This window comes from Geotrypetes seraphini, chromosome 3 (assembly GCF_902459505.1).
Source record: "Geotrypetes seraphini chromosome 3, aGeoSer1.1, whole genome shotgun sequence".
NCBI lineage: Eukaryota > Metazoa > Chordata > Amphibia > Gymnophiona > Dermophiidae > Geotrypetes > Geotrypetes seraphini.
In genome coordinates this window covers 341460277-341488090 of record NC_047086.1, presented here as the reverse complement: position 1 = coordinate 341488090, position 27814 = coordinate 341460277, and the positions used below count along the sequence as shown (strand labels likewise).

Below are 27814 nucleotides of genomic sequence, written 5' to 3'. Positions count from 1 at the left end.
GAAGGCCTGCACCCCCCCTTGAAGGCCTGTCCCCCCCCTTGTAGGCCTGTCCCCCCCCTTGTAGGCCTGTCCCCCCCTTGAAGGCCTGCCTGCCTTTCCCCCCTTGAAGGCCTGCACCCCCCTTGAAGGCCTGCCCCCCCCCTTGAAGGCCTGCACCCCCCCTTGAAGGCCTGTCCCCCCCTTGTAGGCCTGTCCCCCCCCCTTGTAGGCCTGTCCCCCCCCCTTGTAGGCCTGTCCCCCCCTTGAAGGCCTGCCTGCCTTTCCCCCCTTGAAGGCCTGCACCCCCCCTTGAAGGCCTGCACCCCCCCTTGAAGGCCTGTCCCCCCCCTTGTAGGCCTGTCCCCCCCCCTTGTAGGCCTGTCCCCCCCTTGAAGGCCTGCCTGCCTTTCCCCCCTTGAAGGCCTGCACCCCCTTGAAGGTCTGCACCCCCCCAAAGGCCTACACCCCCCCCCCGAAGGTCTGCACCCCCCTGAAGGCCTGCCTGCCCCCCTTGAAGGCCTGCACCCCTTGAATGTCTGCACCCCCCCCCCCGAAGGCCTGTCCCCCCTTGAAGGCCTGCCTGCCTGCCTGTCACCCCCCCCCCCCTTGAAAGCCTGCTTGCCTGCCCGCCCGCCCCACCCTGAAGGCCTGATGCCCCGACCCACCCCGAAGGACCGCCCGCCCCCCTGGCCTCCCCGCACCACCTATGAACAGCCGCAGCAGGATCGCGAAGTCAGCGTCGGGTACCAGCCCTAAGGGGGTGTTCCCGGCCTTGCCGTTCAGTCCCCCGCCACCCCCGAAGGACCGCTCGCCCCCCTGGCCTCCCCGCACCACCTATGAACAGCCGCAGCAGGATCGCGAAGTCAGCGTCAGCATCCCTGCGCTGCTTCCTACGACGCGATCCCGCCCCTCCTCTGACGTCAGAGGAGGGGCGGGACCGTGGCGCAGGAAGCAGCGCAGGGATGCTGACGCTGACTTCGCGATCCTGCTGCGGCTGTTCATAGGTGGTGCGGGGAGGCCAGGGGGGCGAGCGGTCCTTCGGGGGTGGCGGGGGACTGAACGGCAAGGCCGGGAACACCCCCTTAGGGCTGGTACCCGGGGCGGCCCGCCCCCCCCGCCCCCCCCTAGGTACGCCACTGCGTGTATGAAAATTTGGAAATTCACCAATATGTGTTCTGGGTCATTAAATTTTTTTTTATTATTGCTTTCACCTGGAGATTTTTGGCCAATGATTTTTGAAACAACCCTAGGAAAAAAAACCTCTGATTTTTGGTACGTAGGGTATCTGAAGTCTTTTCCTCTAGTTTATGATTTGATTATATAAAGCAATTCCGAACTTCACACCTTATATAGAGCAGGCAACAAAAGGGGAGAACTAACAGGGTCTGCAGTCAGGAATATGAAGACAAACCAAAACAAGAAAAGCTGCAGACAATGATGCAGGCAAAGTTTATTAATAAATTGCGGTTAAGAACATCACCTAAAGGCAAATGAACCAATGGACCCGACACGGTCCGTGTTTTGGAAAACATGCCTTCATCAGGGGTCCCAAATGAAAAGAGAATCAGTTAAAACCGCAAACAAGCTTTGCCTGTGTAGAAAGAGTTATGGAGAAAAGTCTGTTCGTGTCTGACTGTATATAGAACATAATATTTGCAGCAGGGTTTTGAACATCTCTATTCCTGTGAGAAGCATACACATATCTCATATTTTGTAAATCTAGACATCAGCATTTATATCTGCTCCATGACACGTGCATCAGCTAAGTAGTCATTGGACCTGGGATTTAGAGGAATGATGGGGCAGGGGCAATATCATTCTGGTATTAAAAAAACACCTCAAAATGCAAGCATAGAGTTTTGTAACTTAGCTTCTTAACCGGCATTGCCATTTGCTTCTCTAAATACCAGTACTTAAACATGTTCAGAACCCGAAAGGATACTGTCCTTAAAAACTGGCTGTTACTACCGGATATGCTACAAACTGCATGCGTTTTTCCTGTGACCATAGAGGTAGAGGGGTGGTAGATTCAGGGGCAATGTTAGGAAATTCTACTTTACGGAGAGGGTGGTGGATGCCTGGAATGCGCTCCCGAGAGAGGTGGTGGAGAGTAAAACTGTGACTGAGTTCAAAGTAGCGTGGGATGAACACAGAAGATTTAGAATCAGAAAATAATATTAAATATTGAACTAAGGCCAGTTACTGGGCAGACTTGCACGGTCTGTGTCTGTGTATGGCCGTTTGGTGGAGGATGGGCAGGGGAGGGCTTCAATGGCTGGGAGGGTGTAGATGGGCTGGAGTAAGTCTTAACAGAGATTTCGGCAGTTGGAACCCAAGCATAGTACCGGGTAAAGCTTTGGATTCTTGCCCAGAAATAGCTAAGAAGAAGAAAAAAAAAAAAAATTTAAATTGAATCAGGTTGGGCAGACTGGATGGACCATTCGGGTCTTTATCTGCCGTCATCTACTATGTTACTATGTTACTATTTTACTAAAAACTACACATTCATCGAGCCTATATAAATAAACTGCAGTAAACTCTCCAAGTAAGATGCACAATGCTCCGACAACACACACATAAATACCGTGTTGGGAGTGATTTTAATTTACCAGGTGATGCTCAGCACACTAGCATACAAATTATATGCATACTATTTGTGCAGAGCAGCCCCGGTAAAAGGGTGAGGAACTGTGCCTGGCACCTGCTCATAAGAGCAAATCGGTAGGAAGAGCTCTTCCTCCTCCTATCAGGCCCACTGACAAAAAAAACCTCTTTTCCCCTGCAATCAGCTGAGCAGCACCAGAGCTGCGATCTGCTGAGCAGGAAGGAGAGAAGCATGGCGATCAGCTGAGCCAGCTCTTCTCCCCTGCCTTCTCAGCTGATTGCAGAGGAGAAGAGGTTTGTGAGTTTAAAAAAAAAGTTTAAAAAAACGAGACATACATTCACGTAACACAAGCACAGCAGTTACCAGCAGGTCTAAACCTGCCAGAAAATTTTGCCTCATAAAAGGGGAGGCATTCCCTTTTGTGCATCATCACAAGGAGAGCTCATTTAAATACTAATGAGCTCCTTGTAATTCATTTGCATAGGATGTTCAGTGGCTGCTACCAGGATTGGTAGTATGGAGATCCCTTATGAACATCGGAGACTGAGGTTCCTTGCAAGTTATAGACTGCCTTTAACCAATCGTATGTGCACAGAAACCTTTTGAGTATCGGGGCCTCAGGCTTTATGCTCAAAAGCTTACCGTGCCAGTAAGACTGGTTGAAGCCAGTCTTATTTGCAAGTTAGCTCAGCCTCCAATGCACAAAAGGGTTCTCGGGGGCTTTTTCCAATCACGGTAGCAGTTACCGAGAATCCTATGCAAATGTATTGCAAGGAGCTCATTACTATTAAATGAGCACTACGTGTAATACACAGAAAGGAACATCTACCTTTTACTGTGCAAAACTTTCTAGCAGGTCTCAAGCTTCTTTGATAGGAACAGTTTGCATAAATTTCAGCAGATTACTTGAATTTTAAATTCTTGTGTGTATGTTGTGGGTGGGTTTGTCCCACGCCTAACAGCTGCATTTAAAATCACTGTGGAACACACACAAAAATACTTCCAAACTTGCTATAGCAAAAGCGGTTTCAACTGCAGCTGGAAGGGTTTTTTTTCTCTTTCTGCTGCTTACCTTTGGAGCTCTGCAATGAAAGCCCTGAACTGTACTGGGCTTGCACACAAGAACTGCAGCTACCACTCAGTCCTTGTGCGCAAGTGCCAGGCACAGTTCCTTCCCCTTTAAACCACGGCACCCAGCAGAAACAACGTATATATAATTTGCATGCTGTGTTGAGCATCGGCCAGCAAATGAAAGTTGCTTCCAGCCTAGTGTTTTCCACCAGGTTGCCAGAGTTCTGTGCATACAGCCCTCAGACATGAACATCCTTTTTTTGACCTACCGTATATACTCAAATATAAACTGAGATTTTGGGGCCCAAAAATGGGGGTTGAGAAGGGGGAGGAAAAGTCCTGTAAGCTCAGGTGAAGACCCCCGAGAATTTCCCTGTCACAGCAGTAGCAGGCCAAAGCAAGGCCAGTACAGCTAAGACCTAAAATGGTTGCTGGAAAAGCAAGATTGGCTCTCTGACTAGAAATTGTCAACTCTGAAAGACACTGTGAATTTTGAAAGGCACGTCTGCTTTTTCTTAGAAACAGAGGGCGTAGTTATAGAGAAAACAATTCTGATGAAAAATATAAGTAGCATGATAACTTTATAAAGTTTCACCAGAAGAAAGACGAACCACAGACAGAAGTGTACAAAAAGGCTAACCACAGAGCAGGAAAACCATTAGGCCCAGGTGCTCAAAAGAGGAACTTGGTATATTAAAAGGACATTTACGGGGAAGTAAGGGAGAAGCTTATGAGAAAAGGCGTGGCACAGAATCACTCAATTATATTAACCAATCCATAACTTAATATATGAGATAATGAATATGATTAACCAATGAAAGTGTGAAATGTAACATGCACCAACGTGGTCCAGAGCTGTCAGAATCATATAAAAGAAAACTCCCTGGACCATAGTTCCAGAACTCATCGGAAGTTCTCCATCAGTCTGGCCAGCTTGGTGTATGCTCTATCACTCTATATGCTGTGTGATTTGTTCCTGTAAACTATTATTTGTATCAGCATAAAGAGAGTTGAGTGGTCTGTCTGTGAAGGCCTAGGGTCTTCAGGGTGTCGGTTTATATTCGAGTCAGAGCAGACCCGCCCTCCTCCTGAACCTGTTGCAAGTCTCTGCTGGGCCTACTGTAAGACCTTGTGGTTCAACGGATCCCTCCTGTCTTCTGCCCCAGCCAACTTTAACAACTTTTATCTCCCTCCTTCCCCCCCCCCCCAGCATACCTGTTAAATCCCTGGTGGTTTAGCGGTGGGCTGGTCCAGGAGGGATCTCTCACATCACCTGTCCCGGCCCACGCTGAGAAGTTTTACCTCCTTCCCCCTTCCCCCACTTACCTTTTGAATCCCTGGTGGGTCAGTGGTGAACCGGGCAGGAGCGACCTTCCTTCGCTCCTGCCTGTGCAGAGTCACAAGGCAGGAGCTGATTGGCTGCCGTGAGTTCTCACAGTCCTGTGAAAACTTGTGGCAGTCAATCAGCTAGTGGCTCTGCATGGGCAGGAGCGACCTTCCTTCACTCCTGCCCGTGCGTAGGTGGTTAAGTGTTGAATATCGCACTTAACTAGATAAGAAATACCAGCATTATGCCTGGATAATTAGTGCTGAAGTCCAGGAATGGCCTGTTGTTAAAAATCCAGGCATAATGCCTGTGGCAGCCATAAAAACGTTGACTGCTGCCAGTTTAATATTTGCTCCAAGGTACCTAAATTTAGATGAATTTTCAGCTAAAAAAAGTTCTAAATGAGGCTGAAAACTGTCCTAAGCTCAGGACCCATTATCAAATGAGTTCAGTATAACTAAATATATCCTCAGTAAACATAAAAACATGTATCAGAGCATTTTTAAGAAGGAACATTTTCCTTAGAAATTGATTTCTTAGGAACTCATCTTTCTGACTGTACAAGCTGCCGTACTTGCAATAGCTACAAGATGCTGGTTTCATCTAGTTATAGTACACTGCCACCTATAGGTTTGTTCTATACTACAATCAAAAATACTTTCTTCCCAGTTTAAAACCAAATCCTTAGGGCTCCTTTTACGAAGCCGCGTTAGCAGTTTTAGCGCACGCAGCCCTTTAGCATGTGTTAAACCCGCGCTACATGGCTAGAACTAATGCCAGCTCAATGCTAGTGTTAGTGTCTAGCGCAGCCAGCAGTGTATCTGAAAATGTGGTTCTTGTAGGTTGATTAGTTTGAGGAATAATGTACTTGCAAAAATATAGACAAAAGAAGAAATAAACAATGTTTTAAAGAAAAAAATGACCAAAAAATACACTCATTTGGCAATAAATTTCTCTAAATCATGCTCAAAAGATTAAACCTATAGGTTTAATCTTTTGAGCTTGATTTAGAGATATTTGTTGTTAAATGATTGAAGATTAAATATCTTGGATGTGTGTTGGTAAATGTGGAGTGAAATCTAGATTAGACAAAAAAATGCACTGACATGACTATGTTTAATATCATATTAAACCAACACGGGGGGATGCAACTCTTGACCTAATCTTCAACGGACTAGGGGGACCCACCAAGGAGGTGGCGTTACTAGCCCCACTAGGAAACAGCGACCACAACACGATCCAGTACAGGCTAGAAATTGGATCTACAAAGGTGAATAGAACTACAACGACAGCACTCAACTTCAAAAAAGGGAATTATGATGCCACGAGGAAAATGGTGGGAAAGAAACTCAACAACACCGCAAGGAAGATGGAGTCTGTAGAAAAAGCCTGGACCCTACTTAAGGACACGGTGCACGAAGCACAGACCCTGTGCGTCCCCAAGTTCAGGAAAGGGTGCAAGAAGAATAGAACTAAAAACCTAGTGTGGATAACAAATGCAGTGAAAAAGGTGATAAATGACAAGAAGGCATCTTTCAAAAAATGGAAAAAGGATCGATCAGAGGACAACCAAAAGGAACATAGAAGACACCAAAAGGAGTGTCACCGAGTGGTTAGGAAAGCAAAAAGAGAATATGAAGAGAGACTGGCGGGGGAGGCAACAAACTTCAAATCATGTCAAGTACGTCAAGGGGAAGCAACCGGCAAGAGAGGAAATGGGACCCTTGGATGATGGAGACAGAAAGGGAGTGGTAAAAGAGGAAAAAGAGATAGCTGACAGGTTAAACGAGTTCTTCACGTCAGTCTTCACGAGAGAGGACACAACCAACATTCCGGAACCCGAGGAGATCGTAAAAGGAGATCAGGATGAAAATCTGGTCCAACTGGAGGTGAGCAAAGTGGATGTCCTTAGACAGATAGACAGGCTAAAGAGCGACAAATCGCCAGGTCCGGACGGCATTCACCCAAGGGTACTCAAGGAACTAAGGAACGAAATAGCTGAGCCACTTCGACAAATATGCAACCTATCCTTAAAAACTGGAGAGATTCCGGAAGACTGGAAAATAGCAAATGTCATGCCCATCTTCAAGAAAGGCTCAAGGGGAGACCCAGGAAACTACAGGCCGGTGAGCTTGACCTCGGTCCCGGGAAAGATGATGGAAGCGCTGATTAAAGACTGCATCTGGGAACACATCGAAAACACTGGGCAACTAAAGCCGAGCCAGCATGGCTTCTGCAAGGGCAGGTCATGCCTCACTAACTTATTATACTTCTTTGAGGGGGTAAGCAGCCAGGTGGATAAAGGGGAATCTATAGACATCATATACCTTGACTTCCAAAAAGCCTTCGACAATGTACCACATGAAAGACTGCTAAGGAAGCTATGGAATCACGGGGTGCAAGGGTAGGTCCACCGATGGATCAAAAACTGGCTGGTGGACAGGAAACAAAGGGTTGGAATAAAAGGCCATTACTCACACTGGCAATGGGTCACAAACAGAGTTCCGCAGGGGTCGGTGCTGAGACCGCTCCTGTTCAATATATTTATCAACGACCTGGAGGCGGGGACAAAATGTGAGGTTATTAAATTTGCGGATGACACTAAACTATACAGCAGGGTCAAAATCATGGAGGACTGCGAAGACCTCCAAAAAGATCTGACAACGCTGGAAGAGTGGGCCGAAAAGTGGCAAATGAGCTTCAACATAGGAAAATGCAAGATCATGCATGTAGGGAAAAAGAACCCGATGTTCACTTACAAAATGGGGGGATCACCGCTAGGGGTGAGTAACCTTGAAAGAGACCTGGGAGTGATGGTAGACACATCATTGAAGGCGTCAGCTCAGTGCGCCACAGCCTCAAGGAAGGCGAACAGAATGTTGGGCATCATTAAGAAGGGTATCACGACCAGGACGAAGGAAGTAATCCTGCCACTGTATCGTGCAATGGTGTGCCCGCACCTGGAGTACTGTGTCCAGTACTGGTCACCTTACCTCAAGAAGGACATGGTGGTACTTGAGAGAGTCCAGAGAAGAGCAACTAAGCTAATAAAGGGTATGGAAGACCTCTCATATACTGACAGACTGAAGAAGTTGGGGCTTTTCTCCCTGGAAAAGCGGAGACTTAGAGGAGACATGATAGAAACCTTCAAGATCATGAAGGGCATAGAAAGAGTGGACAGGGACAGATTTTTCAAATTACGGGGAACCACAAGCACAAGGGGGCACTCGGAGAAACTGAAAGGGGAAAGGTTTAGAACAAACGCCAGGAAGTTCTTTTTCACTCAGAGGGTGGTGGATACATGGAACGCACTACCGGAGGATGTGATAAGCAGAAGCACACTACAGGGCTTCAAAGAGGGTCTGGACAGGTACCTGGAGGACAAAGGGATTGAAGGGTACAGATAGGAGTAGAGGTAGGTAAAGGGATAGAATTAGAGGATTAGAGGCAGTTACAAAATTACTCATGGACACTGTTCAGGCAATTGGGCCTGATGGGCCGCCGCGGGAGCGGACCGCTGGGCAGGATGGACCTCTGGTCTGACTCAGCGGAGGCAACTTCTTATATTCTTATGTTCTTATATATGTGTGTGTCTCTCAGGAGTGTCTGCAGCAGAAGCTGAGCTGGCAGTGAGTTGGCAAGCATCAGGAAGGGAGCTAAAAGAGACATAATACCATTTCTCACAAGGTTTCCTTAGCTTAAGGCATTTGGTGTTTCTCAGTGACACTGTCCACTATAATTGTTGGTAGAAAATTTATAATGCAGGTGACATGTTGTAGGCTAAACTTCTGCTTGAAAAGCAGAGAAATACTGATAAAAGATAAGTGGGAAAAATATTACTACATTAGAAAATTATCCCATAATAAACAAATATTTGGTGAAGGAGGAGCCTAGTTGTTAGAGAAATGGGTTCTGAAATGGGAAACCAGGCTTTGTGTCCTGCCTCACCCACTCACACTGCTCATGACCACAAGTCACTTTTATCTCCAGTTACCTCAGACACAAACTTAGATTGTGAGGCAGATATCTCTACCTGAAAATATTTTTTTTTTTAAATTATAAATAATCTTGAACTAAAACAAAATATGTGGAAAGGTAGTCTAGAACTACGATATTATTTATGCATCCTAGAATCAAACCTTCCAGACAGTAAAAAACTGAATAGCTACGTACTTTACACCACCTACTGTCAAGGCAGTCAGTGCTTTGGAAGGGCTGACATTCTCCACCATGACTCCCAGGGACCTGTCAGACTCTTCCCGAATGAATTCGTTCGAATCGCCCGTCTTGTGGAGGAGGACTCGGGCAACTTCTTCTACCTCTTGGTCCATATTTTTCTTCATGGCCAGAAAGAGTTCACCAAGAGACTTAATAGCATGGCGGGACACCTTGGAGCGCAGATTGTTGACCTGGCCGAGAGACAGGATGTGTTAAGTTGCGTGATTTGCATGTGAACACGATAGAACAGGCCCTCTAATGGTTAGGCACATGGAAGATCAGTGATGATTGTCATTACTTCCCCTAAAATGTCAATGTGTGCTATAATTGGTTCAAAAGTTGCTTTCCATGTTTGAGAACCAAGTACTTATGAGGGTTTATTCTTAACGTACTGTTCCCATTTGCTATTAATTTATAATTTGTACAGTTCATTCAGTCACCTGGCTAGTCACATTAATATACACAGTCATTTAGCAATATGTGCATGCAAATCTTATTGTGCTATCTGAAGGTGAGCAGCATCCATGCATACCGTAACATAATGAAAAATGTCCTACCTCCCTTGTGACTGCCAAGGATACGTCGTGAAGTCTACAGAGGAGAACATCTGAGTGATAGACAGCCAGGCGTCTCACACTATGGAGTCCTTTCTCTTTCTGTTCCCTTCAAAGCAAGTCATAAATGTGAATTCAAGGCTGAAACTCCAATGGCACAATACAGCACTCATCTATTACAGGTTCCCTATATCCCTCTGTACCACTCCAAGACTCACCCCCCACCCCCCTCTTCAAATCTGTGCATGCCACAGGTTTGTATCTGTAAGTAGCAGTTTCTCAAAAATCATTACATATACATGTATGCCCAGTTACATGGGTAAATCAGTCTTTTACATATGTAAGGGGTGCCTAGCCCTCTAGAGTCCACTTTTTAATGTTTATCCTAGAGTACTGAGTCATGATCTGAGGTGCTGGACAAATTCTGTTCTTCCAGAGTAGCCTAGGCCATTAGCACTACATGCCAATAGCCTTACTTTTCAAGGTATGCATTTCAATTATTTATCTTTTGCTTCACAACATGCTATATATTCTGTAATAGTCCCAGTGATTCCACAATGTAGAGTTATCTGCTCACTGAGATATCTCATTCTCTTATTTGGTTCAGTAGTAATTATGGGACTTTTTTTTTTAAATCTCTGTTGAAGTTTTCAATGTAAACACAAGTTATCTTGATATCCTGTGGTCAATATGGTTTATCTGGATATTCTGTGGTCAATTTGATTTCAGCTTGATGTACCTGATTTTATTGTGTTTTTAATTCATTTATGTATTATAGTGTAAATCTTTTTTTATTGTTGTACAACAAACAAGCACAGTAAACCAGTAGCACAAGTCCAAGAAAACAAAAAGTACAATAGGTAGGTTTGATTTTCTCCCCCCCCACCCAACATGTCCCCCCATTCATGCTCCCCTAGCCCCATCCACCCCCCAACAAGCCATATCCAAGCCCCCAACCCCACCCCTTCCCCTATTCAGATAAAACCATGATGTATGCTGAGCAAGCTGTGTTCTTATGCCACTCAGCAAGCGCTTAACAGAGACTAACCCACACCATCCCCCCTCAGAAACCACCACCACATCTCTCAAACCGCTTATGAACTCACACCACAGCAGCCACATCAACCATCCATACACCATACCAATCATCCAGGGGAATATCTGAGGACAAGCAGAGCCTAAAATTAAAATGAATTTAAGACCAAACTTCTGGACCTAGGGGATAGCAATTGAATATCTGGGGGGAAAAAACTGTTTTCTGCTTGAGAGACAAATGGGCATGTCGTTGCTCCAAAAGCATCAAATTATGAAAGCAGTTCCTCCAAGCCCAGTAAGCAGGTTCAGTTGGTTGCATCCAAACACTACGTATGATTCTTACCCAAAACAGCATCCTTCTGAATCAACAACCGATGTCCCCGAGCATTCGCCCGTAATGATTCATACCGGTCCAAAAGCAAGCCCACGGGTGACATTGGGATAGATTGTCCAAAAAGCAAAGTATAGCCCTCCAAAAAACTTTCACTCGAGGGCAACCCCATAAAACATATATAAACAAATTATAACCCTGTTGACATTTAGACCAGGTCGGGGACGAAATACTCCCCCCGCTTTGTGCACCTGCTCCTGGGAAAAGTATGCTCGATAAACCATCCTGAATTGGCATTCCCCAAGTTCAGCGCTAATAGTTATAGAGGAGATACAACTGAGGGAAGAAAAATCCAAGGACTCGACAAGTATACCCAGATCTCTCCCCCATCGATGTCATTTATGTATTTTAATTCATTCTTGCATTTTATTTTTTATGTCCATTAATTTTATTTTTACATTTTGTGGTTAATTTGGTTTCAGCTTGGTTTATTTGATCTTGGTTCTAAAGTGCCATTGTGTTCTTAATATATTTAGGGGTCCTTTTACTAAGGCGCGTTAGCCATTTTAACGTGTGCTTGACACAGGCAGAATCACTGAAACACTGTCAGTGTCAAGTCGACTGATTTATAAAGCATCTTTTGGACTATCCACTGCTGAGTGATCGACATTTTTTTTTCCCTCAAGTTTCCCACATTTGGATAGATAATTCACAACCTTTAAAATCAGCCTGCTCTGAATTTAAGGAAACCTGGCCTATTGCGGCCTGTATTGCAATCTCACTATCAGGATGCTCTATCTTCCCTTTTATAATGATATCTTTTAAAGATACCTTGTCCCGAACCATGCTCTTTTGAGCAACTGTCGGCCTTCCCACAGAGTGACTGTCGGGTTTTAATGTGCATTAATTACTCTTTAATGTGTGCTGTTTCCATAGTACCACTTACTAAATAGTTATGAATTTTTGGCTCTGCAATTTTCACAGCTCACTGGACTGTACACTTAAACATGTCTCTGGTTTCAATATAGATTGCTCTGAGTATAGGGTCTACATATACCCTGAGGAACCTGCCATGTTTAATTGATTTCTGATATATTAAGAACAGGGTTCATACAACTAATTAACTTTTATGTCCTGGTATCCCTTTTAGGCTCTGGCCCCTTATGTTTTGGATGGTCCATTTATTGCCTTGCCCATTCCTGAGTGTAAGGCTAGTGCTCTTACTAGGTTGTTGTCCTTAATCAGCTCTTCACTGAAACATAAAAACTATTCTACAAATCTCTGTGCCTTTCCCCAGTGTATTTGATTTCCAATTCATTCATAAAAAGGCCCATAACCTCCTTTATCATCCTTTTATTACTAACATACATGAAAGAAACTTTTGGGGTTGTTGTTGCTTTTTTTTGCCGTATTTTCTTTTGGCATTGTGGTTTTTTTTAATCTGATCATTCTCTAGCTCCCCTGTTTGTATGCTGTGTACTTTCATAAGGCTTAACCTTTGTTGCTTTCCCTTTCATTAGTATAAAGGCAAATTTTTTTTCTTGACTTCTTGATTGTGCCACATGAGATTTTCATTTCTCTTCTTAAGGTTTGTCTCCCAAAGGCAGGCACACTTCTTGGAAACATTGTAAAAATCTTTTTTTAATACCTCCGGACTCCCCCTGGTATCCTTTTCAATGAATTATGTGTCCCAGTACATTAACCAGCAGACTCTGATAACCTTAAGGTCGGTTCTTTTAAACTTTAATGACTTTGTTTTTCTGCTTGCTTTTTCTATTTTTGTCCTCAAGCTACAGCAAAACAAGTATTTGTGAACAGACGCTGCCCAGGAGAGACCATCAAAGCTCTAACCAAGAGGTCAAACTGGAGCTTAATATAAAATTGAGCAGCAGCAGTTGGTAGATTCTTGTGCATCAATGAGGGGGGAGAAAATAAAAGTTTTCTCCTCATATCTTGCTGCGTACCTTTCACATGGTGACCCCAGTGCATAAAATCTATGCCAAACCTCAGCAAGGCAACACTACAGCTAAGCATGTTTGGAAAGAATAAGACAAATACATACTGGCAACATGTTGCCCCGGATAAAACTGTGTCCACCCACTGCTTACGCACTAAGGCTAGAGATGGTGATAGTGATCGTTCACCCCCAGTATATAAAGATTACTGTCTGCTGCAGATAAATGACATGGTGAACTTGGGAGCCAATGCAGAAATCTACTGCAGGCAAAGGCAAGTAATGAAAAAGCAGATCCAGAGAGGATAGTTCACTAATGATGAGATGTCGCAGCCAGACATTAACAATAGTGTTCAGAATTCCACAATCAAAATTTGCAAAATACAAAACCAAAAATGGAATTCAAAATCCTCAAAACTTTATGCTTTTAGTCGTCTGACATGTCTAAAAAAATGCTACTTCATATTATGCAATTATTGACTTTTCCACAGTAAGTGGAAAGAAGGAATGAACTCAGACTGTCTATTCACGTTACATACCAGCCAAATGGCTGTTCAGCCAGTGTGAACAATATTATAATCACTGGTCTTCCTCCATCACCATAATATCAATAATTCTTAATAAGTGCGCAAAATCAGCAATATAAATAGTGCATCAAAAAATCTCAACAATATAGGTCATCAAAACCACTTACCTAGCTGAACGTCTAGGTAAGTTGCAGCTATACTCTCTCGAGGTACACAGAGAGAGGGGAGATATGATAAAGACATTCAAATATGTAACTGGCCGTATTGAGGTAGAAGAAGTCTTATTTGGGTTGGCCCCATCTTATCTTGTTGCTCATTTTAGATTTTTTATATGTAAAAAAAATATACGTAGAACTGGCTGGTTTTATTTTCCTTCAGCGAAAGCGTGCCGTTTTAAGAAATTTTTAGATAGGACTCTGGCGTTTCAAGCAGGAGTAATGAATACATGCTTGAATGTTCTTATTACTCCAGCTCTCACTTATCAGCAATTTCGGAAAGATTTTAAGACCTATCTATTTAAACAGTACAATACTTAATAGATATCAATATCAATTTGATAAATGGATTTTTATTATTTTTATGGAATAAGGCTTACAGAGAGGAGCGTATCCAGAGGACTAACGAGTGGCTACACGGATGGTGCAGGGAGATGAACTTCGGATTCCTAAACCATGGTGAGGCACTGCAGGGACTTCAGGGACCGGACAGACTACACCTGACCAGCAGAGGTAAGAACGTCTTCGGATATCGACTAGCCCGCTTACTTCGTAGGGCTTTAAACTAGGTAAGTTGGGGGAGGGTATCCATTCACTTACCAGAGCAGTAAGAAACTATCTTGAGGAGGTTAGTCATGACTCCACTTCTGAGTAAAAGGGTAAGTACCCACATCGCAAACAATTCTTTAGGAGTCACACTAACTCAGACAGGGCTTAGCAAACATAAAGTATGGAGGGCTATGTATGTTAATGCACACAGTTTAGGCAACAAAATTCTGGAACTGGAGACGGAAATACTGAACGCTGAGCTTGACGTGGTGGCGATTTCCGAGACATGGTTCACGGACTCTCATGAGTGGGATATGGCTATACGGGGTTACAACTTACTTCGTCAAGACAGAGAGGACAAGTTAGGAGGGGGGTGGCGCTATACACTAAAGAAGACATCAAAACTACCAGAATCACAGATGTCAAGTACACCGGAGAATCCCTCTGGGTGAACCTGACCAGAGGTACCGAAAAATGCCTGTACCTCGGTGTAGTATACAGGCCTCCAAGACAACTGGAAGACAAGGACTTGGAATTAATCGAGGACATAGAGAACATCACTTTACGAGGGGACACTGTACTGTTAGGGGACTTCAACATGCCCGATGTAGATTGGAACACACTTTCTGCTACAACCAGCGGCAGCAGAAGGCTATTAACATCCATAAAGGGGGCACAACTTAAACAAATGGTATTAGAACCCACAAGGAATCAGGCGATACTGGACCTAGTACTCACAAACGGAGAGAGCGTCTCGAAGTCTCGGTAGGCGATACGCTAGCCTCTAGCGACCACAACATGGTATGGTTCAACCTCAGGAAAGGTCACACTAGATCGTACATGTCAACAAAGGTACTCAACTTCCGGGGCACTGACTTCAAACTCATGGCAGATTTCGTCCACGGGGCACTGCAAAACCAAGCTGAAACCAAGGACGTGGAGGCGATGTGGTCAACCCTGAAATCTACCCTACACGAAGCAATGAACCGCTACATACAAACAGTGAGCAAACGACGAAGAAACAACAGACCCCAATGGTTTACTTCGGAGATCTCGAACCTCGTCAAAAGTAAGAAAAAAGCATTTATTTCCTACAAACAATCTGGGACAAGGGAGGCTAAAGCAGAGTATATAGCCAGATATAAAGCGGTAAAAATGACAGTCAAGAGAGGCCAAACTTCGAATAGAGGAAAATCTAGCAAAGAACATTAAGAAAGGAGACAAATCTTTCTTCAGGTATGTTAGCGACAGAAAAAGAAACACAGACGGGATAGTACGCTTTAGAAAACCAGAAGGGAATTATGTTGAATCAGATTCCGATAAAGCAGAACTTCTAAATGAATACTTCTGCTCAGTCTTCACCTGCGAGGCACCGGGGTCCGGTCCACAGTTGAGGAAAAGGCAAAGCTCGGACGACCCATTCCGGAATTTCAAATTTACACCCAGCGATGTCTACCATGGATTATCAAAACTCAAGGTGAACAAGGCCATGGGACCGGACAATCTACACCCCAGGGTGCTCAAAGAGTTGTGTGCTGTCCTAGCAGAACCATTATCCGTGCTCTTCAATCTCTCCCTAAGTACGGGAAGAGTACCCTTAGACTGGAAAATGGCCAACGTCATTCCACCGCACAAAAAGGGTTGCAGGACAGAAGCTGCAAATTACAGACCAGTGAGTCTCACATCGATAGTGTGTAAACTCATGGAGACACTAATTAAACATGAAATAGATATGATTCTGAGCAAAGAGAATCTACGGGATCCCCACCAACACGGATTTACCAAGGGTAGGTCCTGCCAATCCAATCTAATTAGTTTCTTTGATTGGGTCACCAGAAAACTGGATTTGGGAGAGTCCTTAGACATCGTGTACTTGGACTTCAGTAAAGCTTTTGATAGCGTTCCACACCGTAGGTTATTAAGCAAGATGAAATCACTGGGATTAGGAGAAACACTAACTGCATGGGTCAACGACTGGCTAAGTGGTAGACTTCAGAGAGTGGTGGTTAATGGCACCCTCTCCAAAACATTGGTAGTAGCCAGTGGAGTGCCGCAGGGCTCGATGTTGAGCCCGATCCTTTTCAACATGTTCGTAGGAGACCTGGCTCAGGGGCTTCAAGGTAAAATAACATTATTCGCAGATGACGCCAAACTGTGTAACATAGTAGGTAATAGCACTTTGCCCGACGGTATGGCACAAGACTTACTCTTGTTGGAACGCTGGTCCTTGACTTGGCAACTTAACTTTAACGCTAAGAAATGTAAGGTCATGCACCTTGGCAGCAGAAATCCGTGCAGAAATTACACCCTAAATGGTGAGACCTTAGCAAGGACGACAGCAGAGCGTGATTTAGGAGTAATTATTAGTGAAGACCTGAAAGCTGCCAATCAAGTGGAGAAGGCTTCATCCAAGGCTAGACAAATGTTGGGCTGTATCCGTAAAAGTTTCGTCAGCCGGAAGCCCGAGGTCATTATGCCATTGTACAGAACCATGGTAAGACCTCATCTGGAATACTGTGTGCAGTTCTGGAGACCACACTACCGTAAAGATGTACTGAGAGTCGAGTCGGTTCAGTGTATGGCCACCAGGATGGTCTCAGGGCTCAAGGATCTCTCATACGAAGAGAGGCTGAATAAATTGCGGCTGTACTCTCTCGAGGATTGAGACATTTAAGTATATCACCGGTCGTATCGAGGAGGAAGATGATATTTTCTTTCTTAAAGGACCCTCGGCCACAAGGGGGCATCCGCTAAAAATCAGGGGCGGGAAATTTCATGGCGACTTCAGGAAGTATTTCTTCACCGAAAGAGTGGTTGATCATTGGAATAGACTTCCTGTGCAGGTTGTCAAGGCCAGCAGCGTGCCAGATTTTAAGAATAAATGGGATGCGCATGTGGGATCTCTAAGAGGGTAATAGTGGGGGGAGAGTCATCGGAATAGGCAGACTCGATGAGATATAGGATATCTGGGAGAATAAATTTAGGGAAGGGGATCTTTAGTGTGGGCAGACTAGATGAGCTATGGCCCTTTTCTGCCGTCATTTTTTCTATGTTTCTATACTTTGTTTGAATGAGTTAGGGTCGTACTTTGTCAGTTAGTATCTTTTATTGAATTGTGTTATTTCCTTTTATAAGACACTGTTATCTGGCTCTGTACTTTAAATACTTTGTAATTCATTGTATAAACCGCCAAGAACTGATGGTGTGGCGGTATACAAAAATAAACTATTATTATTATTATTACGGGACCTACGGCAACAAGAGGGCATCCGTTGAAACTCAGGGGTGGGAGATTTCATAGCAACACTAGGAAGTATTTCTTCACTGAAAGGGTGGTTGATCGTTGGAATGATCTTCCACTTCAGGTAATTGAGGCAAGCAATGTGCTCGATTTTAAGAAAAAATGGGATAAGCATGTGGGTTCACTTCGTGGAAGTGCTTAGGGGGGAGGGTCCTCAGAGTGGACAGATGTGTTGGGTCAGTGGCCCTTTTCTGCCGTCATATTCTATGTTTCTATTCTAGATACTGATTCTGGGACCCGTTTCGCCACTTCTTCTTCAGAGAATCAGTCCAACTGTGTGAGCCGGACAACCCGGTCCGCCATCTTGTTGCAATCAACACCTTAATACAGAGGAGTCAATGCCTCATATAAAAAATGCTCTGTTCATTTTCCGCCGTTCCAGTCACAGTGCCTGAATAATGGAGATTCCATGACATCATTGTGTTGACATCCGCATATGCACAGAGGTCCTCCAGATGCGGCCCTGAGCTCGGGGAAGGAGAACAGAGGTTTATGTGGGGGTAAGGCTGAGGGTAGAATGGGGTAGAGCTGGAGGCGGAATGGGGCAGGACTAGGGCTGGAATAGGGCAGGGCCAGATGTCCTTTTTTAAAGAGGAAATCTGGCAACCATACATATTGGTATCAATAGATATATTTGACACGTTGAAGAGGTACTTTTCTAGCTGTCCATGAATCATAAAATCAAAAACTTTATTCAGAGGTGCTGCCTGGGAGCCTCTTACGCTCTCACCTGGCACTACTAGGCCATGGCAAAAGGTGGGAACTGACATGAGAATATAAAAATAGCCATACTGGGGTCAGACCAATGGTCCATCTAGCCCAGTTTCTTGTTTCCAACAGTGACCAATCCAGATCACGGTACCTGGTAGAAATGCAAATATGGTAATATTCTATGCTGCTGATCCAGGACAAGCAACGACTTCCCCCATGTCTGTCTCAATAGCAAATTATGGATCTTTCCTCCAGGAACTTGGCCAAACCTTTCTTATGCTAACTGTTGTAACCACCTCCTTTGATAATGAGATTTACAGCTTAATTATTCTTTCAGTAAAAATATATTTCCTCCTTTTACTTTTAAAAGTATTTCTATGTAATTTCATTGAGGTTCTCCTGGTTTTTCTACTTTTTGAAAGAGTGATAAAAAATAAATTCCCCCTTTCCCATTCTACACCACTCAGGATTTTGTAGACTTCAGTCATATCCTCCCTCAGCGTTCTCTTTTCCAAGCTGAAAAGCCCCAACCTCTCTAGTCCTTCCTCATGAGATCCATCCACCCCCTTTATCATTTTGGTCACTCTTCCTTGAAACTTTTCTAATTCTGTTATATCTTTTTTAAAATACGACAATCAGAACCGTATGCAATATTCAAGGTGAGGATGCAGCATGGTGTGAAACAGAGGCATTATAATATTCTTGGTCTTATTTATCATCCCTTTCTTAATAATTCCTAGCATCATATTTGCTTTTTTTCTACCACAGCCGCACACTGGGCACAAGATTTCAGCGTAGTGTCTACAACAAGGGTGTCAAAGTCCCTCCTCGAGGGCCGCAATCCAGTCGGGTTTTCAGGATTTCCCCAATGAATATGCATGAGATCTGTTTCCATGCACTGCTTTCATTGTATGCTAATAGATCTCATGCATATTCATTGGGGAAATCCTGAAAACCCGACTGGATTGCGGCCCTCGAGGGGGGACTTTGACACCCTTGGTCTACAATGACACCCAGATCTTTTTCTTGGGTGCTGACTCCTAAGGTGGACCCTAGCATAAGGTAGCTATGATTTGGATTATTCTTCCTGATGCACATCCCTTTGCATTTGCCCATATTAAATTTAGAAACATAGAAATAGACGGCAGATAAGGACAACGGCCCATCTAGTCTGCCCATCCTAATGTCCCTCCCCTACTTTTGCCCTGTGAATAGATCCCATGTGCCGATCCCATTTGGCCTTAAAATCAGGCACACTGCTGGCCTCAATCACCTGTAGTGGAAGACTATTCCAGCGATCAACCACCCTTTCAGTGAAAATTTCATCTGCTATTTCAGGGGTACCCAAAGTCCCTCCTTGAGGGCCGAATCCTGTCAGGTTTTCAGGATTTCCCCAATGAATATGCATTGAAAGCAGTGCATGCACATAGATCTCATCCATATTCATTGGGGAAATCCTGAAAACCCGACTGTGTTCGGCCCTCAAGGAGGAACTTTGGTGACCCCTGTGCTATTTGGATGTACAGTCTTCCAATTTCCTACGGTCTTCCTGCAATTTTTCACAGTTCTCATGTGTTTTGACAACTTTCAATAATTTTATGTCATTTGGAAATTTACCACCCCCACCACTCCCTTTTTTTCAAAGCTGTGCTATCCCGAAGCCCATAGGGATTTAAAGGGCTTCAGGGCTTTTGCCATGTGGCAGCCACTAGCACCACTTTGTAAAAGGGGAGTTTAATTACCTCGCTTGTTCCAATTTCCAGATCATTTTTATGTTTAAATATTTTTATTGTGCAATACAGTAAACATAGCATTCCAACTGGTGCATCTATCATAATAAAACCCTAAGCGCACATGTGCACTTACAACTTCATGATTCCTGCCTCATTGATATGTAGCTCTGTGGCAGTGTTTGACGCGTTCAGCTGGAGCCTGCGGTGGTTTGTGTGTGGTGGACCCTTTTCTCTTTGCTTTAGTTGCGGCGGGTGGCGGCGGCGGCGGCGGATCGGGGGGATGTTTGAAGCAGCAGTAGGCCAGTCGTTAGGTAGCAATAGCATGGGTCGATACGGGGGGACAGGCTTTGGCTTCGGCGCTGGAGGGAGGGAGGCAGGCAGGCAGGCTGGCTTTAGCACAGCAGATAGGGAGGGAGGTAGGCTGGCTAGCTTCAAGGGAGGAAGGTGGGACAAAGGCTGGAAGGCAGTGAGGGGGGATATAGGAAGGAGCACTTGGGGCACCACTTGGGGCACTAAGGACATAGGAAGGAGGCAGTGGGGGCACTAAGGACATAGGAAGGAGGCACTGGGGGCACTAAGGACATAGGAAGGAAAGAGGGAGGGAATAGAAAGGGACAATTGTTGGGCCTGAATGTAGAAAGCGGCCAAGGAGAGAGAGAAAGAAAGAAAGACAGACAGTGGAAAAGGAGAGAGAGAGAAAGAAAGAAAGAAAGACAGACAGACACATCTACTCTAACACCTATTAATGTAACGGGCTTAAACACTTGTATTATATAAAATGCTTAGCTTTTACATGTCCCAAGAATCTTGACATCAATTTGACAATGGTGTCCACCAATCAAACTGCCCACTTCCCATAAACTCTCCACCCCCTAAGAAATCCCCTGCATGTATATTTGTTATACTAACATATATCAATTATTCAGTATTCTAATGCGTGCTGTTTGCGAGAGAGTGGACCAAAAGGGTTTCCAGGTCAGTTGAAATTGTTTCCCTTTTATGGATTTAAAGTGTATTTTATATATTTTTATTTATTTAGATTTCTATCCCATCCTCCCAACAGCTCAGAATGGGTTACAAAAGGATGTTCACAGTGTAGGGAGAGGACATGAAGCTAAAGACAGGGACTATAGAGGACAAAAGAACTAAAAAAGGAAGACAGGATACTGATAGAAGCATACAAGGGAACAGTTTCCTAACTACAGTGCTCCCCCGGTCATTCTTGGTTGGCGATTTGCGGTCCCAGTCATTTGCTGTATTTTCTGACCACGAATGACCGGGCAGGAGAGGGCAGCTGGAGCAGCAGGAGAGAGCAGCCGGAGTGCCGGCAAGTGAAGGAAATCACTTGCTGTATGCTCCGACCACCTCTTCCTGCACTAAAGTTGGGCCTCACCAATCAGGAGCTGAGTGTCAAAGGAGCTCCTGATTGGTGAGGCCCGACTTTAGTGCAGGAAGAGGCAGTCAAAGCATACCGCAAGTGATTTCCTTCACTCGCCGATGCTCCGGCTGTTCTCTCCTGCCGCTCCGGCTGCCCTCTCCTGTCTTCCCCGCTGAAACCCGTATTTGCAGTTTTTCAAGATTCACGGGGGTTCCTGGAACGGAACCTCCGCGAATATTGGAGGAGTACTCTATATAGAGATGGGAGGTTAAAGATAGTAGCTTTTGAAGGGGTCAGTTTACAGGGAGTCACTTCATTCAGTATCTTTGGCAAAAGGGCAAGTCTTTGTTGCTCTCCGAAAGGCCATTAGCAAGTCCATTGACCTGATCTAAACAGGCAGTTGGTTCCACAGGCAAGGGATAAAGTAGCTATATGAGTGTTTGCTTGCTGATTCTAATTTGAGAGATCTTCCTGAGAGGATGCAGAGTCGTCTCTCAAGTCGGAGCAGAGGGAGTGACTGGGAAAGTATGGTTATAGCTTGGCTGCTATGTAGGTTGGGGTTTTGTGGTGGAATCTTTTATGTGCTATTACTAGGGCTTTGAAGGTACAACGTTTCTTGACTGGTAGCCAGTGCGCATCACGGAGCGCTGGGGTAATGGGTTCATGGATGTTGAGGTTGTACAGGAAGCGGATTGCTGAGTTCTGTATCTGTTGTAAGTGTTTCAGGTCTTTCCTGGTGAGTCCTTTGTAGATAGCGCTGCAGTAGTCCATCCTCGAGAACACATAGGTGTAGTCCCTGTCTTTAGCATCACTCCACTGACAGCAGATATATCATATTAAATCTCTAAATCTGTATGGAAAGGGGAATTGCAGATAGCCACACAAGAAGTATACTCTTAAGAATCATCAAAGAGGATCATTTGATATATTTTTTTAATCCTTTCTTGAATGGTTTGGTCCCTGGTAGAAGGCCAAAGATAAGTTGAAATGTGGGCCTTACTGGGAAGTTCCAGATAAGTGATATAAATCTAAAGATTTGATTCCAAAAAGGTACTATTTGCAGGCAGGACCAAAATATATGTCCCAATGAAGCATACAAGTGTCCAAATTTTAAGTAGGATCCCATCATATTATTCTGAAGGACTTTTGCTTTCCTAGGTGCTATGTATAGGAACAATATGATTTTATATTACATTTCCCACAGGTTCATGTTAAAATGGAGCAAATTCAAAGTTTTCAAGGCATTATCGATGAGATTTTCAGGCATTTGGAATCCCAGGTTGGTTGTTCAACAGGCAGAAAGATGAGAACAGTCAAATAATGGGGAATATTCCTTAAGATGCATAAGGTGAAACCACAAGTGGACCTATACCTGGACACCCAACGTGTATGCTGAGGATAACAGTTCTTGCACCTGTGAGGTTAACAAGTCACCTTCAATGTGCTGATGTAGTGCCTAAGCTGTAGATATGTAAAATAATTACTGGTGTTCAAATGGAATTCCTCTTTCAAAGTCTGGAAGGGCTTCATCATGCCCTCCTCTGATAGCACTTGAAAGATATATTTAAGACCTTTATTTTCCCAATTTCAAAAGGTGGGACTATTGCAGCCCAGAGGAAATGCTCCATTGTGATGTATGGGGAGGAAAGACATTTTTTGCTAATCCATTGAACAGAACTTGTATATCCACTGCCATACCTTTCTCACAGGTGCAAAAAAACCAGTAACCTGCTATGGAGGGGCTCCAAGCCAGCCTAGTATGGAGATAGGCACTAAACTTTTCTTTACCCATTCTATACATTACCAGTGCAGAGTTTAAAAAAATCATTAGTATTACAAAACCAATCATTTACATGTCTCATGCCACATCTATTCAATAGATAATGAATATTTAATAAGTCCAATCCCCCTTTCCATACTGGCAAAGCAATATATTTCAGAGCTAATCTAGCCCTCTTCCTCTGCCAAATATATCCTTGGCAATATCTTAGCTATGTATGAGGGATCTTCAAAAAGTTCTGCACTTTTATTTTTTTTAACACAATTTATTAAATGTCTCAAAAGCAAATTATATCACTTTTCCACTAATCACCCTGTTTTGCAATACATTTTTCCCAGCATCTTACTAACATCTTAATGCCATCAGAAAAAAATGTTTTTGGTTGAGCCTGTGGAAATATGAAAGTGTGGAAACTTTTTGAAGAACCCTCATATTTCTCATCTTTAACTTTTAAGTAAATGGACAGCATCTGAAATACATAGAGCCAGTAAGGCACCACCATCATATTGTATAAATGTATTCACAGGAGCCAACGTTTCAAAATGATTGGGGGTACTCAAGCTCTGCCCCAGACCCAGCCCAAGCTCCACTCCAGACCCCATCTAAGCTCCACCCGACCCCAACCTAATAATAATAGTATTAATTGTAATGCCATTTTTTCCATTCATTTTTCATATATATATGCAATATAATCATGTTAACAAAACATAATGTTAACCACAAAATTAAACAACACAAAGCACACTGTATGGTGCTTCTCATCATTCACTCCTACCAGAGCACCTGGCCTTGGTCACACATGCAGAACACAGATAAATACAGTGTTCCCCTGGTCATTCGCAGTCGGCAGTTCGCGGTCCCGGTCATTCGCGGTATTTTCCAACCGCCAACCGCCAACAAGGAGAGGGCAGCTGGAGCACCAGTGAGTGCAGGAAATCACTCGTTGTATGCTTCGACCGCCTCTTCCTGCACTAAGTCGGGCCTTATCCAATCAGGAACTTCTTTGACATGCAGCTCCTGATTGGATAAGGCCCGATTTAGTGCAGGAAGAGGCGGTTTGAGCATACACCGAGTGATTTCCTGCACTCGCCGGCGCTCTGGCGGCTCTCTCCTGCCTCTCCCGCTGCCCTCTCCAGTCTCCCCCATTGAAAAACCGTATTCCTGGTTTTTCATGATTCGCGGGGGTTCCTGGAACAGACCACAAACTATTTACATCTGCTGTCTATATTTTGCACTGTTCAAGAAGAAATGCATATGTTTCTATTTTTCTGGTGTTGTACAGAGTCTGGCATCTTAGGGTTTCTTATGTGTATATTAGGACACATATACAGGACCACAAACTAAAAGTCCTAATATACACATAAGAAACCCTAAGATGCCAGACTCTGTACAACACCAGAAAAATAGAAACATATGCATTTCTTCTTGAACAGTGAAAAATATAGACAGCAGATGTAAATTCTCAAAACTGCCCTATTTCAATCACTAAATTGAAAATAAAATCATTTTTCCTACCTTTGTTGTCTGGTGATTTTATTTATCTAATCATCTTTTCCCAGACTCTGGTTGAACTTCCTTTTGTCTATGCTCTTAACTGTATTTCCAGGGCCTTCTTATTCATTTGCTGTTTTCTCTCCTTCACTTTCTGCCCTACATCCATCTTTGGCATTAAATTTTAGTATTCAACTTTCTTCAGTTTTTCTGCTTCCTTCTCAAATCTATCTACTGTTCCATGTCTTCCCTTCTCATCTATCCACATGCACCATCTCCTCCCTCTCTCTGCCCTTCCTCTTCCTCCCCTCAATCAATGTGTACCATCTCCTCCTTCTTTCTTCTCTCTTATACCCATCTTTTCTTAAACAGCATTTCTTGCATCTCTTTTCCCTTCCCACCCCTATGCACCATCTCCTCTCTCTCTCTCCTCTTCCTCTCCATCCCTGTGCAATATATCTTCCCTCTCCCCCCCCCCCCTTTCTTCTCTCCTTCCCAAAGTCTGGCATCTCTCTCCTCTCTTTCCCTTCCCTCCTCACCCTTTGTAGTCTCACATCTCCTTCTCTTACCTCTCTCACCTACCTCTCTTTCCTCCTTCCCTTCCCTTGTCTGGCATCTCTCTCTCTCTCCTTCCCTTTCTCCCTTTGTGTGGTCTGGTATCTCCTCTTCTTTCCTTCCCTCCTCCTCCTCCCAACCATTGTCTGGCATCTCTGTCCTCCTTTCCCCCCCCCCGGAGGTCTGGTATCTCTTTCTTTATTTTCCTCTCTATCCCCATAGTACAGCATTTCTCTAATGACTCTCCACCCTACCCTTGCAATCCCCCAGCGACATCCCTACATTCTTCTCCTCCACAGGATCCAATAAGGCAGCTAGTCTTGTAATCCTCGGACCGCCACCAGTGTGAGTGAAATAAACACACTGCCTTCAGCGGTCCGGAAGCTTTCCCTCTGGGTCTCTTTTCCCTGGAGAAGAGGAGACTTAGAGGGGATATGATAGAGACTTACAAGATCATGAAGGGCATAGAGAGAGTAGAGAGGGACAGATTCTTCAAACTTTCAAAAAATAAGAGAACAAGAGGGCATTCGGAAAAGTTGAAAGGGGACAGTTTCAAAACGAATGCCAGGAAGTTCTTCTTTACCCAACGTGTGGTGGACACCTGGAATGCGCTTCCAGAGGACGTAATAGGGCAGAGTACGATACTGGGGTTTAAGAAAGGATTGGACAATTTTCTGCTGGAAAAGGGGATAGAGGGGTATAGATAGAAGATTAATGCACAGGTCCTGAACCTTTTGGGCCACTGCATGAGCGGACTGTTGGGCACAATGGACCTCAGGTCTGACCCAGCGGAGGCATTGCTTATGTTCTTATGTTTACTGCTTCAAGCCTAAGTGGGAGCAGGCAGCAGTAGCGGAGGGAAAGCTTCCAGGCCATGGAAGACAGCATGCTTACTTCACTCACTCTGCTGACGGCCCAAAGATTGAAAGAGCAGCTGCAGCGATGGATCCCATCATCCCCAGATTCACCAGCTCTCCTTTTATCTTCTAAACTACCCTTTAATCCAACATCTCTCTCCCTCCTTCCACACCACCCCAGGTTCCACCATCTCTCCCTTTCTCTTCTCAGCTACCCTCCTATCTAGTATCTCTATACCTCCTCCTTCAACACTATCTCTTGGGTCCCTTTCTTTTCCCTCCCTCCATCCCAATGTCTCCCGCTCCTCTGTTTTCAGGCTCATTAGTTCTTCCCCTTCACCTCCCCCCCTCCCTCAGTCTAGCATATTCCCCTCCCCTGTGTACTTCAAGAAGAGCCTTTAGGCCAAACAGGGCAGTTGCCCTCAACCTCATGGCTTTAGCTCAAAATGTCTAAGTTCCGTCCAGGACATTTTGGGAAAGATTCGATTATAGGTGCAGGATGTCCAAGTCTAAGCATGCCCATAACAAGCCTCCCAATATGCCTCCTGGATCTTTGGATGCACAGCAGCTAGAATGTCTTGAAAGAAGTCCAAAAAGATGTTTTGAAAATCAGCACTTGGACGTTTTGGTGATTAGGACTTCCAAATGCCAACTTATGACGGTTTTTGGATGACTTAATTTTTTTATTATTAGCCCCATAGAGCCTAGCTAGATACTTAAGAGAAATTGTCTGCCAGCTCCCATCAAACAATTAATGAGAGAGAGACAAGCTGCTTCTCCCTACTTCAAACTTCTCACTTCTCCTTCTCATACACACTGTTCTCTGCCTTTTGTTTTTATTGTTCTCAGGCTAAAAAAAAAACCCTCTGAATCTTTCAAAAGAGCCAATAGTAGTTCTCTGCTCTTGGCAGTGGGAGTCCACAGAGTGTGCATGACAACCTCCCCGTTGCCATGACTTCAGAGGCAATAGCAGCTACCTGCACCTTGAAACCTTTGAAAGACTCAGTGAATAAAGGAATCCCCCCTCCTCACACATCGTAAAATAAACAAAACCTAAATAGCAAGATATTTCATCTTTCTCTCTCTGACAAAGGTGAAATAATTTGCCTTCAGAAAATATTTGGTTCTCCATTGCAGTGGTAGGTAGTAGATTCTTTCCTTACCAGTCCTTATGATGGAGACACTTCAGGGCATCAATTAGCCCCTGTTCTGGGTGGGAGAAAGGCCTCATTTCCCAGGAGTATCCACTCTCAGAACTGTCATCATAATCTGGAGAATCCAGAATATTCACTGGCAGAGAATTAGCTGAAAATAAAATAAAAACAAAGCAGATATATTAAACAGATTCATTTGCAATCAAGGCAGAAGGCACTTTATGTCTCATGTGCATAGTTAAGAATAATTAAAGTGAATAACTCCCAGAATGATAATAATATCATATAAGTATAAGTCAAAAAATATTTTTTAATGGACCATCTGAAGGTAAAACTACCCAGTGTACCTGTCTCTTACACCAGAGTGTATAAGTCACCACAGATTGTCATCAGTCCTGTTTTAAATGTCAGTACATTGACATGGTTAACAGAAGAACACACATAATACTTCCTCCACTGTACTGGAAAAGTTCTCTGTTATCATGAGAC

General features: G+C 44.2%; 1 protein-coding gene across 2 annotated transcripts in view; it reads right to left on the bottom strand.

Moving 5' to 3' along the window:
• TOGARAM2 (TOG array regulator of axonemal microtubules 2) overlaps positions 1 to 27814 on the bottom strand; it is a 203215-nt gene that overhangs the window by 39395 nt on the left and 136006 nt on the right. For both annotated transcript variants that reach the window (XM_033935971.1, XM_033935970.1), the window contains exons 11-13: positions 27335 to 27476; positions 9758 to 9863; positions 9156 to 9391 (exon numbers count right to left, since the gene is read on the bottom strand). In XM_033935971.1, coding sequence (XP_033791862.1) covers positions 9156 to 9391; positions 9758 to 9863; positions 27335 to 27476 — 484 coding nt within the window. The remainder of the gene's footprint in view (positions 1 to 9155; positions 9392 to 9757; positions 9864 to 27334; positions 27477 to 27814) is intronic.